The sequence below is a fragment of the Thamnophis elegans genome, chromosome 3, assembly GCF_009769535.1.
Source record: "Thamnophis elegans isolate rThaEle1 chromosome 3, rThaEle1.pri, whole genome shotgun sequence".
In the NCBI taxonomy this organism is placed as follows: domain Eukaryota; kingdom Metazoa; phylum Chordata; class Lepidosauria; order Squamata; family Colubridae; genus Thamnophis; species Thamnophis elegans.
The window spans coordinates 127,963,187-127,976,899 of NC_045543.1; the positions used below are offsets into that span (position 1 = coordinate 127,963,187).

The following is a 13,713-nucleotide window of genomic DNA, read 5'->3' on the forward strand; positions in this document are numbered from 1 at the left end:
CTCAGACTGAAGATTCACTTACCAACATGACAGTGATTTTAAACACACAGCCAAGACAACACAGGAGTGGCTTAGAAACAACTCTGAGTGTCCTACAGTGGTCCAGCCAGAGCCCTGACTTGAACCCTAATGAACATCTCTGGAGGGACCTGAAAATAGTTTTCCTCCAACAATCACCATTCAACCTGAGCTTGAAAGGATTTGTAAGGAAGAATGGCAGAAAATCCTCCAATCCAGGGTGGGTAAAGTTTGTCGCCTCATACCCCAAAAGACCCAAAGCTGTAATTGCCCCCAAAGGTGCTTCAAGTACTTAGTGAATGATCTGAATACTTATGCCAATGTGATATTTGAGGGTGTTTTCTTTTTAATAAATTTACAGACATTTCTAAACTTCTATTTTCACCTTGTCATTATGGGGGTACTGAGTGCAGATTAATGAGAGAGAAATGAATTTCAGCAACTGTAGAATCAGGCTGCAGCATAACCAAACTCACAAAAGTGAACGGGGGGGGGGGGATCTGAATACTTTCTGAATGTACTATATACAAACACATACAGAATACACATCTATGTATGGACACACACAGAGATATGTGTATTTGTTTTTGTCACCCGTGTTCTCTCTCTCTCTCTCTCTCATTCATACATACACACACACACACAATACTAGCTTGATACCCGTGCTTCACAACAAAACTATACGATCGGGCAATGCGGGAGAAATCCGGTTCAATCTGGTCAGTGATTAAAACACATAAGGGAATATCGCTCCTGCCTCCAGTCTGGAAGTAGTTCCACAGGTGGAAGGCATAGACATTTTCTTGATGACATTTAGTACTATAAAGAGCCCCAGACTGCTCCTGAGTGAAAGAGTGGAATGTCTGAGGTAACTATTGATGCAACTTGGCAGTTGGAACAGAGTTCTTTTCAGGTGGGGAGGGGGAGTAGAACTCCTTATCATCAGAGCGTGTTAATTACTGTATAAGAAATACTAATGATCTGATGGACATTTCAAAAAATCCTTTCTTAGCCAAGAGGAACATACATGCCAAATTTCAAGTTTGTAGGCTTCTGGAGATTTCGTGATGAGTGTTATTTAGTTTATAGATTGATATTGATATATTGATGGATGGACAGATAGAAGAAACACATGGACTCGCAGTGACTGGAAGCCACTCAGAGAAAGTAGGTAAGTACACTAAGGTGACCAGAAGTCCCGATTTCAGCGGGACAATCACGCTTTATAACAATTTGTCCCGTGTCCCAGGCCGTTTTTAAAAAGTCCCAATTTTCTGGCTTCATGTTGAAAGCCCAGTGGATTTGCTTAAGAAATCCTAACCGGGGCAAGACAAAAGACACCCTGTCTAATCCCTCTCTCTCTCTCTCTCTGTCTCAATACTTTCATTGAAGATATTAAAACGTTAAAGCAACAAAACGGACCCCCCGGCGCCCCTTTTACCTCATTTTATAAGAAAAAATGACCAAGTACCATAGAGCTCCAGGAAACACGTGGCTAGAGAAGTCGCGAGTGTTACTTCCTGGATTTTCCGGAGGGGAGGGGCATGGAGGTTGGAGGTCTGCTCCAAAATGGTGGCAAAGTTTCTTTGAAAAATATTTCTCTGACTAATATGCTCAGTTCTTTGTATTAACATCTACATCATTCTGGGTTGACTTGTAGTGCAAGCCTGCTGGTAAGTGAGCTGGGTTTTTTTTCTTTTATTTTTTAATGTATTTTAAAATAATATTTTATTTATTGTGCATAGGATTTTTTAAAATTCTGTGTGGATTCTTTTTTTAAATTATCTTAAAAAAGATTCTATCCAAAATAAATTGAAGTGAAACCATGTTTAAAAATTCTATGCACAATACTTTGAAATATATTGTGCATAGAAAGAATAGTTTGAAATGTTTTACTTCAATTTATTCTGTGTGGATTCTTTTTTTAAATTGTCTTAGGCTGTTTAAAAAAAGATTCTATCCAAAATACAAAATACCAGCTGCAGTTATTCACTTAAGAACTGTGGCAAGAAAGGGGGTATAATGGGCTTAGTGACCAAAGTTACAATGGCATTGAAAAAAGTGACTGATGACCATTTTTCACACTTAGCGACCATTTTCACACTTAGCAACCATTGCAGCATCCTCATGGTCACGCGATCAAAATTTTGATGTTTGGCAACAGATTCGTATTTATGATGGTTTCAGTGTCCTGGGGTCATATAATCACCTTTTGACAAAGTCAAATGGGGAAACCAGATTCACTTATGTTACTAACTTATCAGCTGCAGTTATTCACTTAAGAACTGTGGCCAGAAAGGTGGTATAGTGACCAAAGTTACAATGGCATTGAAAAAAGTGACTGATGACCCATTTTTCACACTTAGCCACCATTGCAGCACCCTCATGGTCACGTGATCAAAATTTTGATGTTTGGCAACAGTTACAATTTATATTTGTAAAATTGTAGTTATGTTGAAATAAAAAAAATTACAATTCTATTTTTGCGTTGTATGAACATTTTTAATCACCCCCCCCCACCTCAAAGGTGTCCCTCTTTACCAATCTGAAAATCTGGTCACCTTAAAGTACACTAATTAAGCTATCCATGGCGAGCTACACATCCCGAATCGCACACACCCAAAGATGGTTGGAAGAGCCGAGGTGGCGCAGTGGTTAGGGTGCAGCACTGCAGGCCACTTTAGCTGACTGTGATCTGCAGTTCAGCGGTTCAAATCTCACCGGCTCAAGGTCGACTCAGCCTTCCATCCTTCCGAGGTGGGTGAAATGAGGACCCGGACTGTGGGGGCAAGTTGCTGACTCAATTTGCTAAAAAATTTGTAAACCGCTTAGAGAGGGCTGAAAGCCCTATGAAGCGGTATATAAGCCTAATAAATAAATAAATAAATACCACCTACAATGGTAAATAAGACGATGCGTGTCCCGCCACCTGGCTAGAAGAGGGGAGGCGGCGGCACTGCTATTGCTTTCCCCCTCCCTCTTGGCCTTCCATGCAGCTTCCCCTCGAGAGGCACCGCTGAGCGCGGGCGGGTCCTTTCCGCCCTCCAGGAGCCCCCCAACAACAGCGTCTCCGCCGCTGCCGCCTTCGCCCCGCCCTGCTCCGCTCAGACTGCCGGCCCGAGCGCACCCGGCGGGCGAAGTCAAGCGGCGTCTCTCCTCCGCTCGCTCTCGCGAGATCGGGCAAGGTTTCCGGTGTTGTGACTGCGGGACCGTAAACATGGCGGTGAGTCTCCGCGCCCGCTCGCTGAGGCACCTCCGCATCCGAGGTGAGGAGAACCTGGGCTAGGCCCAGACCGTGGCGGGCGGGGAAGGGAAGGGAAGCGGCGCGTCTTCCAGCTCTTCGTCCTCTCTCTTTCTTGCCTCAGCCCCGCTGCTCGGCGGTGCCGCTTCCATCAGTAACCGAAGCTTCTGCTCTTGTCTCTCCTTTCTCCCCCCCCCCCCCTTTCCAGGCCGGAACGACAGCGGCGAGGAGAACGTCCCCCTCGATCTAACCCGAGGTAACGGAGGGCCTGCCGAAAACCAAGCTGGACTGGGAATAGCGCGCACCCTCACACACATACATACACACACGCCTCCTCCTCCCCTTGCGTTGCCGGCTCCCATTTTCAGAATTGGAGTGAATGGGGTCTGAGGGTGGAGGCTCGGTCGGGCGAGTCCTCCGCGGGGAGAAGAGGGAGGGTCGCCTAAAAGAGCACCGGGCAGACGCTTCTCCCTTTTCTCGAAGCGTCTCCCTTCGGAGAGGGAATGGTTGCCAATACACAACCGCCGCCTCCCTTATTTGAAACTCGGCTTGTTTGGGATGGTTGGAAGAAACAAGTTCCCCCCCCCACCCCCGCCGCGCCTCCTTCCTCCTCCTCCTCCTCCTCCTCCTCCCTTATTTGAAACGAAGCTTGGTTGGAGTGGTTCACTTCCCTGTGAGTAATATTTCATTCAGCCTTGGTTTGCGGTGTCTGAAGCGGACCTTGCGGAGTGAATGAGTTCCTCAATGGAAGGCCCGGCCTTTCCATTTACTGGTCTGCGTTGTTTGCTCTGAAGAAATAAGCTTTCCCCATACACTCAGTGTGTGTGTGTTGTGTCTCCCCCCATTTCTCTCCTTCCTACACCCCTGGGTTCTGCAATGGCATTTTTTTTTACCCTGCTTAAAATAAGTTGGCGCTTATTGGGCCTCTTGAAAAGGGAGGGGATGTGAAGGCTGGGTTGACAGGATGAAAGGCAAACCGGTCTCTTAAAAAAAATCTGCCTTGAAAACAGTGAAAGTCATGGTGTTTTATGGCAGGGTGATAAATGCAAGGGATGCTTCACTCTGGTGAGTTGCTTGCTGAGATAGCCTTGATGTGGGAGGGGGGAAGCAGGAGGACAACAAGTAGCTGTGCCCGGCTATTGATAAGTGGCTATTGACAAGTAGTGTATTGCGTTCTCTCCACCCTAGATTGTTTGTGCTACTTAACCTATTTCAGGTTCATTATTTAATCTCAACTTGCTGTTGATGGCTGTTAGCAGCCCTTAAGCGCGTTTGAGTGCTTATGCTGTCACTATATAAATCTCAATGGTCTTTCTGAAGGCTTTCTGTTTCCCTCCTACACTCAGCTTGCAAATTGATTTGGTGAGTCAGTCTACTTGGAAATAGGCCTCCTTTGCGCCTAAGCTTGTTGATAAGCTATAAAAGCTTCCCAACTGACAGTCTCCATAGATAGGCAAAAACTCTTCTACCATTAGTCATGGATATTAAGGCAAGGTGGCAGCTGGAAGTATTGTCAGTAACATTTTTGAAAACCTCACAATTTTCAGAGATAATTTATAGTAATATATATGTTCCTTTTAAACTTAAAATATACACAGTTTGTAGTAAAATATGCTACTGACATGCTATCTAGACAAAAAACTATCAGTACAGTAGTGTAACTTATTCCATTGCTTGTTATTTAGCATATTTATATTCAGTATTACATACATACTCCTTAAGGCAGTATCTGTTACATTAAAATAATACAAATTACAATACAAGCAAAACTCAGAAGGTATATATTAGTCAGTCTCAGGACTGTTTTTACAGCGACCTGTTGTTTCTGGAATAAATAAACTGTAGCTTCTCTTAATCCAAATTGATGAAGAGGACTGTGTTTTCTGTTTCCATCATGCTATTTCTGGCCGGCAGAGTTGCAATTCATAACTAGTAAATGGCAAACTAGCATTTGTTTTAGATACAGTTTTGGGGAGATAAAATAATAGATTCTAGTGTACTGCATATTAGGATTTGGAAATCCTTTGTAAACTGACAATATTTGGCGCAGTCTTGCTTATAAAAAAAAATAGAATAAGTGCATAAGCCTCTGACAAAATATGTAGTACAAAGGATAGCACAGGATAAATTCAGAAGTGCACAATGAAATCCATAATTTTAGTCCCAACAGATCTAAATGGTTCTACTGAAGACTAAATGCAATAATGTAAAAAGATACTGTTTATTCACACAGGGCATGTGATTTCTATGTTTGGACATTACTGCAGTGATTGCTGGACTTCACTATGGTCGTCTTCATACTGCAGTTGTAAATCTAAATTAGGGCTAAATTGTTTAGAAAATGACATTCAGTAGAGAAAATGTTCACTTAATTTAAATGCTACAATTCAAAAAATATTTATCACAGATTGTGTCTAGATATACATTTTGCTAAGTTGTAGCTCCAATTAATATGCCAATTTTGTAGATTATTGAAGGAAAAATATACTGAAGTCTCTTAAAAGTCAAGTAGATTCTGGGGATCTTTTGGCAACTTTTATGAGGATACTGAAAATGTATTGCACAGGGATGTTTTGTTTCATGTGTATTATTCTATTATTACTTTCTTATTACAAATGTGTTTAATGCATAGTGTAATATGTTCTATTATTTCTTCAGACTTGCTTCAGTAAGATAGTCCATGTTATCTGTGTTCATGAAGGCAGTTCAATTCAGTGATCCTTGGATAATAGTGCTTAAGTATGTCCTCTACTTTTGATTTTTTTTTACTTTAAATGATGAAAGAAAGGTTGAAGAAAGATATGTTTAGCAGAATGTTAAAGATAATTTGCATATTTCATATCATGGTTAAGTAATATATACCGTAACTAGCAGTATTAATTGCACAGGTAGTGCTTTTAAATGCCTTTACAGATGATGCAGAAGTGGTGCCTTTGGTATTTTTGACTTTATTCTGTGGGATCCTATTTTCTGGGTTGTATGAATTAGATAGTACTGCTTTGTAGAACTCAAGAAGCCTACCTTCTTTGTCACAGTGCCTGCCCTATCAAACCATGCTATTCCAAAGTAGATTAGATTTTATTTTGGGAGTCTTTTGGAAAGCTGTTTAGACCTAAGTATTTTCCCAGGCATGGGGTGGGGGTGGCAGGTGGGGTCAGAATTAAAGAAATTGAAACCAAATGTTGCTGATTTCCTTGGTTGTCCTTTAAAAAAAAATCAGTGCTATATGGCTTTTTTAACTTATCAGCTGCCCAGAGTTGTGTTTATGAGATGGGTGGTCATGTAAATGACTGAAATAACTGAAAACAGTTATGAGTAAGCTGCTTTGGTGATATGTTATGTCTGTTCCTTTCCTAAGAAGGAAGGCCTAAAAGAAGACCAAAAAAAAAAAAAGGAGAAAGATCATGCAAACTTCTTGGGCGGTTCTTTTCATTGTTATATATAATATGCAGGTCACCTACAATTCTTTTGAATAGGCTACAATAACTGAGAACTCACGAGCTTGAGTGTAAGCCAATAGTTAGTCATTAAGATCCTCAAGTTGCTTAAAAAATCCAAATTTATTGACTAATGATTAGTTAATGGGCTGGCAGTAACTTGCTTGGATGATCAATTATTTTTTAGCTCTCTGAAAATTATAGAAATTTTTTCTGTATGTGATGGAATCAGGGGCAAGGAAAAATAGCTTAAAGTATGGTATCATTATTTTTCCATTTAAATTAGATAGCATCACAAAACCAAATGCAATTTCAAAGCTGCCTATTTTTAGTTCACTAAGAAATATGTGTATATTACTTAGTTACAAATACAACACACACACACATGTATGTATGTGTGTGTGTGTATATATATATGTGTGTGTGTGAGTGTATGTGTGTGTATGTATATGTATATGTATGTGTATATATATATATATATATATGTATATGTATATGTATATGTATATGTATATGTATATGAAAGAAAGAAAGAAAAAGAAAGAAAGAAAGAAAGAAAGAAAGAAAGAAAGAAAGAAAGAAAGAAATAGATAGGGGGAGGGAGGGAGAGGAATAATGAAATAATGTACTGTCTATTTCACTGAGAGCTTTATGGATTTTAAATTTTAAAACTTACATGATGAGTGACAGAAATATTATGTGACATTCCTAATCAAGTACCATTAGGACATTTTGTAATGCAGAAAAAACCCAGAACATCTATGAATACGATTTATAAACAATCACAGTCTAGGAATTTCTCTGACAATATAATTTTTATATAAGCACAAAGTAAGAAGATGAAGAGGCTGCCCGATGTCAGGATGTGGGAAATAAATCCCATGCCTCTATAGAGTTACATGAATTCAAAGACTTAGGAATGAACATAGAGTCAAAGTCTATTCCATAGAATTCTGTTTCATACAGTGACTATTTTAATGGAAATCCAAACAATTCAAACCTAATTATTTATCCATTTAATCATATACTGTCTTATTTGAGTGGCAACAGTCTTCCAGAATTCTTTTAAAAACTGCAATTTTAAGAAACAGTGAAGGGGATTTACTGTAAGTTAGAACCTGGGGTTGTATTTAGAAGCTTTTTTGGTCTCAAACTTAGTTTCTTTCTTAGTAATTTGATAAGCCCCAGGAAATTTTATTTTCTATCTCAGATTTCTATTGCCAAATGAATAAAATACATTTTAATGTATTTCTTGGATTTATATCTTGTTTTTTATTTAGAAGCTTAACTTAGTATATATGATCTCCTTCTATTTTTCTTCACTAAAATTAATCTATAAGGTGAGAGCAAGTGATTGATTTACACCCAGCTAGTTACCTTTGATGATTGAGCTTGGACTAAAACCTGCTGCTAGTCTAATATTCAAACTGCTATACCACACAGAACTCTTTGTGGTAACAGTTAAGTGTATTGGCTGATTGGAGATATGAATCTACGTGTATCTTCATACATAAATGATGGCTCAGAGTCTAGTTTATTTGCAGTAAATATTAAATAAAAGTATGATGCAACAAGAAATATAGAATTGAAGATGAATATGACAAATACTAAAGTAATGTTGCATATAGCATTTTGAACCATTTGAAGTTTCTGAGAAGTATAGCTAGTGGCCATTATAGGGTATTAGTGACTTGGTCTGAAATTTATAGAAAGTGGAATACCTGATGCAATAAACTTAAATGCTTCTGGATTATGAAGCAATCATTTCAAGCATTGAAATATTTTCTTTAGCATCAAAAGAAGTGTAATGCCTTGGTTGTTATTTTTAAGATACCATTATAGCTAATATGATCTCTCCTCACAGCATAGACATGAGTAGATTGCTGGATTAGGTGTCATTAAATTGGTATTTAACACTTAATGACATGGATTACTTTTTTTAAAAAAATTATGTTTTCATTCATCTCAAGATGCAGGATGACAATGGTAAGACTTTCTGAATGGAGTTATCCATTAATTTATTTTATTCTATTAAATCTTTTTATATAATATATTTTCCTGTTTCATGCAATTCACATACAAGTGTTGTACAATTGTAAACTTGTTAAACAAATATTCAGGGCCAGTTGCACTTTCAGGGCAGCCCCATGTAAAGTGCATTGCAGTAGTCTAACTATTTGGTATAAGTCAGTATAGCTAGGTATCCTTGCAGCAAGAAAGGCCACAACTGTACTATCCAGAGCTAAACTTAAGTTCTTCTGGCTATTACAAGACTTCATGCAGAAGTTATGAATCCAGAAGTATTACATTGTACAAGCAGCAATTCTGTCTTACGTGGGTTCTGATTTTCTCTGTTGTCTCTCATCCAAGTCTTCACAGGCTCCAGGTGCTTATTTGTGCACAGGGTCCTTCTGTGAGGGAGATGGACAGTTTCTAAATATAAAAATGAATAAAATAACAACCTCATCTCTCTTACAGGGTGGGGTAGCAGTGTATAATTAGGCATCCCCAGGATACTGCTATCATATCCAAAATTGTCAAATGACCTCCATCAGTTTACTATATATGTTAAAACACAGGGAAAGGAGAATTGAATCCTGTGGCATTCCACCCAGTAGTAGCTATTGGATCAATCTCTCCTCCCACAAGAACAATGGTGTCAGAGACTGCAGTCCAGTTCACTTACTTAATTTTCAAAATGTTTCGGACCTTCTTCATAACCAATCCTTGTAATATATCATACATGTCTTTAAAGCTTTGTGACCAGAGGATATTTTATTATTACTTTGAGAAAAGACAAATAGAACTGAATTTTGGCTGTTAATTTGATCAAGCTGGGAAATTTCTGTTTTGTGGAGCCTTATTGAGAAAGCACAGGTAGTCATCATTTAGCTACTGTGTAGTACTGTGATTGCTCAGTTATGAGAGTGATGATGTAACTTTGAAACCAGTCCTTGCATTTTTGACCTTTGCAAGTCTATAAAGCAAATGAAAGCTGAAGTTAAGATCATAAACACGGTCACAGTTTTACTAAGTAATCACCTTGCTTACTGATTGAGTTGCTGGTACCAGTTGTGCTTGCTAAACAAGGACTGTTTGTAGTTTGATTATTATTTTGCCAATGAAATAAGATTTTCTAACTTATAACTCTATGAACTTGCAGTTGAAATATAAATAATTTTTATAGCAAAATTATTTGAATCTAGAATTATTTTAGCAATATTCTGATAAAACAAAAGACACCCATATTAGATTGTTGAGAGTGTTAAATTGTAGGAGAACAATTTGTCCCATCTATTATGCATCCTTAAAAATCATAGATTATAATAGTTAGTGATATTTTAGATATATTGGATATTGGATATATCAATACTATTGTAAACTCTTCATTAATCTCTTTTGTTTGTAGCTTTTGCTTTTTAAATTTTATCAAATATTTTCTCTTACTATTTTTTCTCTTTTTTTCATTCTTTTTACCTTTTCTAATGAAAGCGCTATTCTCACTTTGTAAAAGAATCTTTGGAATCTCAAAATTTTTTACTGTTTAGAAAATAATATTTTTATAGGATTCTCTTCCATCATTTTTTTTAATTTCGCTTATTATTATAGCAGTAACAAAACAATAGGGTTTTTTTTACTCTTTGATTCAATAACCATTCAATTAACAGTGGTTTAAAACAGGGGTCTCCAACTTTGGCTTTGCTGGCTGAGGAAATCTGGGAGGTGAAGTCCACAAGTCTTAAAGTTGCCAAAGTTAGAGACCCCTGGCTTAAATGTTCAACAACATCGGAACAAGTGGCCAATCGATTCACACACTTGCAACCATTGCACCACTTCTGCGTTCACATAGCATTTTGGACACTTGACAACCAACTCTCATTTATGACCTTGTTGCACTGTCCTGTGGTCATGGGCTTGTCATTTGCTACCTTTTTTTGCCAATTTTCAGCACAAAAAACCCCCCACCATTGGGTATTTGCTTAACAATCACTGATTCACTTAACAACGGCAGTGATTTATTTAATGACCACCATAAAACGTATAAAATTGGATCTGACTCACCATACAACTACATCATCTAACAACGGAAGTTCTGGTCCCAATTGTCATTAAGCTGAGAACTATTTGTACTGGATTGATGATAGCCGAATGTATAATATTGTTCTGCACCATTGCAGTTTATTATAGGGTGTCTAACATAAAATAAAAGTGGTTATTTTTCAGTCTTCAAATCAGCTTGGTCTTTGTCTTGGATCAGAAAAAGGCACTAATTTATAAATAAATTACAAAATAATAATCTCAGTATAGAATAAATTTGTGTGTCAAAGCATGGCACGAATTCACAAAGATAAATATTAAGATAATTTATGGAGTTACACTCTGATCTAAGGGATACAATTTTCATTGTTTTGGGAACTATATAGTTTCTCTAACTCTATACCATATTTTTTTTCTAGACCCCTCTGATAACTTGAGGGAGATTCTTCAAAATGTGGCCAAATTGCAAGGGGTTTCAAATATGAGAAAACTTGGCCATTTGAATAATTTTACAAAGGTAAGAAATTTAGTGATTATTACATTATATATTATTTTTATTAATGCATCAAATAATTGTTTTAGAAAAATGGAGCAATTGGATAATAATGTCATTAAATAGTAATGGGATGGCTAAATTGTTTGAAAATACTTGGATGTCCATAATTTTGCGGAGCTTGAACAAACATAATAATGTGATAATGAATCATGTTGAAGACGCATATGCATATTACAGTATTTGATGTATACAAAACAATTTTGGATGTGTTTCCAGAAGAAGTATGTTCTGAATATATGTAGTGAAGACTTTGAAAGGACCATGAAGCAGTCAGCTGAGCCTGCGACTGTTACATGTCTCCCTTTTGCAGATCCAGAGAGGCATGTTGGAGGATCTATTCAGCCATATATGAATACATTTTAAGATAGAAATTGAGATGTTGGATATTAGTGACTTATTTTTAGGATTTATTTAGTCCTGTTGACTAGGATTCTAGGCAAGGTACAATATGTAGTAACTAATAAAATAACAATATATCACAATTGCAGATAGTACAGATTAATAAAAAGCATTCATCTGCCAGAGGTTCTACATTGATCAGTTCTCAAAAAGCCAGTTGTTTACAACTTTCTGGCAAACTATGAGAGACAAGCCATCTGTGCTTTGGGATAAGTTATTTAAAGGAGGGGGATCTCACAGGTGCATTAGAGTAGAATAACAGAGTTGGAAGGGACCTTGGAGGTCTTCTAGTGCAATCCCCTGCTCAGGCAAGAAACCCTATACAATTTCAGACAAATGGTTTCCAATCTCTTCTTAATAACTTCCAGTGTTGGAACATTCACAACTTCTGGAGGCAAGTTGTTCAACATTCATCAGGAGGGTAGCTGAGAGCACAGAGTATTTGTTTATTGTTTTTATTATTTTATTTATTGGCCTAATGATTTTTATAAGGTGCCCAGAGTGGCTTATGATGGGTAGCCATAATGTTATAAATCTTTTAAATAAAATTCATTATTAAGCTACTTTCAATTGAACCTTGTCACAGCAGTTGTCCCCTGGTATCCTATATTATCAGGCAAAAGTGGTTTTTAAAGTACCCATACTCTGAGTTTTACAGTATGTAACAGATAACAACCAGCACTTTGAATTACACATGATAACCAGTGTAGCCTCCCTATGCAAATTTTGTTCATAGACGATTCAACAAGGGCATATGCCACTCCTGAGACAATTGACTGCTGGTATCATGTGCTGCCAATATGAAGTTTTGCATTTTGAGAATCATTCAGAAGAGGGGCTATATTGTTGCCCCCAAGGCTTTGATGCCCTAGCTCAGCGATGGCGAACCTTTTTTGGCTCGTGTGCCATGAGGGGGAGTGCTCCCCCACATTTTTCCATGCTTTTTTCACCCTCTCCAGGCTCCAGAGGCTTTATAGGAGCCTGCGGAGGGCGAAAACAGCCTCTACCCCTCCCGAGGCCCTCCGGAGGCTTCAGGGGTCTTAAACCGACCCTACGAGCAAACCGAAAGTCCATTCCCAAACTTCCTGTTTGCCCATAGGGCCGGTTTTTTTGCACTTTGGAGGCTTCGGGGAAGCTCCTGAAGCCTCCAGAGGGCCTCCAGGGGGTGGGAGGGCTCTTTTCGCCTTCCTCAGGCTCCTATAAAGCCTCTGGAGCCTGGGGAGGGTGAAAAATGGCTTTAAAAAAGGCTGAACTCAGCTGGCCACCGTGCGCATGCGTGCTGGCCAGCTGACAGAGCAACACCTCGTGTGCCCTGACAAATGGCTACATGTGCCACCTGTGGCACACGTGCCATAGGTTCGCCATCCCGGCCCTAGGTCAATGTTCATTCAGACTAAAGCTCTTCCTGCTTTTATTTTATATATAAGCTTATTTTATAAACTTTCTTCACAAAACCAAGCACATGCATAAAGTGAAAGAGAAGTGTCTATATTGCTTATTATTTGAGCTGCTCTCTTATGCTTTTACTTCAGGTGTCAATGCATTTTGTCAGTTTTATGGTATTTAAGGCCCAGGACATATTTTTGTTGCCATTGTTTAATGGGGCCAATGACCTAATTTTGTATTGAAGAATGGAACTTTGGATAAAACAGTAGCAGTGAAGAAGCAATCAGGGAATGGTTTTGATGTTACTCTCCTTTTTTTTTTTTTTTTTTTTTTTTTTGCAGTTTGTTAAAGTAAAAATTAAGGTTTGAAACGGGCAGGAATTTCTGGAAAGAGGTTTAATCTTTTCTCCAAAGTGATGTGTGGTATAGAAAGAGACTGTGAAGATGGCCAAAGCCAGTTTTTCAGAACCCCAAGGAAAAAAGGCTGCTATCTGAATCTTGGGCGGGGGGGGGGGGGAGCTGTTTTAGTTACCAAAATTCTCATACCACTGGGTGAACATACATAATAGTACTAGTGGTACTAGTGGTGTTGAATACAGTAAAGTTGTGAGTATGTTCTAGCATTCAAAGAAAGAAAGA

General features: G+C 38.4%; 1 protein-coding gene across 5 annotated transcripts in view; it reads left to right on the top strand.

The window, feature by feature from the left end:
- Window positions 1-3,205: 3,205 nt before the first annotated feature.
- The window catches only part of RICTOR (RPTOR independent companion of MTOR complex 2), a 57,517-nt gene continuing 47,009 nt past the window's right edge, over window positions 3,206-13,713 (top strand). For all 5 annotated transcript variants that reach the window (XM_032212772.1, XM_032212776.1, XM_032212773.1 and 2 more), the window contains exons 1-3: window positions 3,206-3,284; window positions 3,468-3,515; window positions 11,154-11,251. In XM_032212772.1, coding sequence (XP_032068663.1) covers window positions 3,236-3,284; window positions 3,468-3,515; window positions 11,154-11,251 — 195 coding nt within the window. In that variant the 5' untranslated portion in view covers window positions 3,206-3,235. The remainder of the gene's footprint in view (window positions 3,285-3,467; window positions 3,516-11,153; window positions 11,252-13,713) is intronic.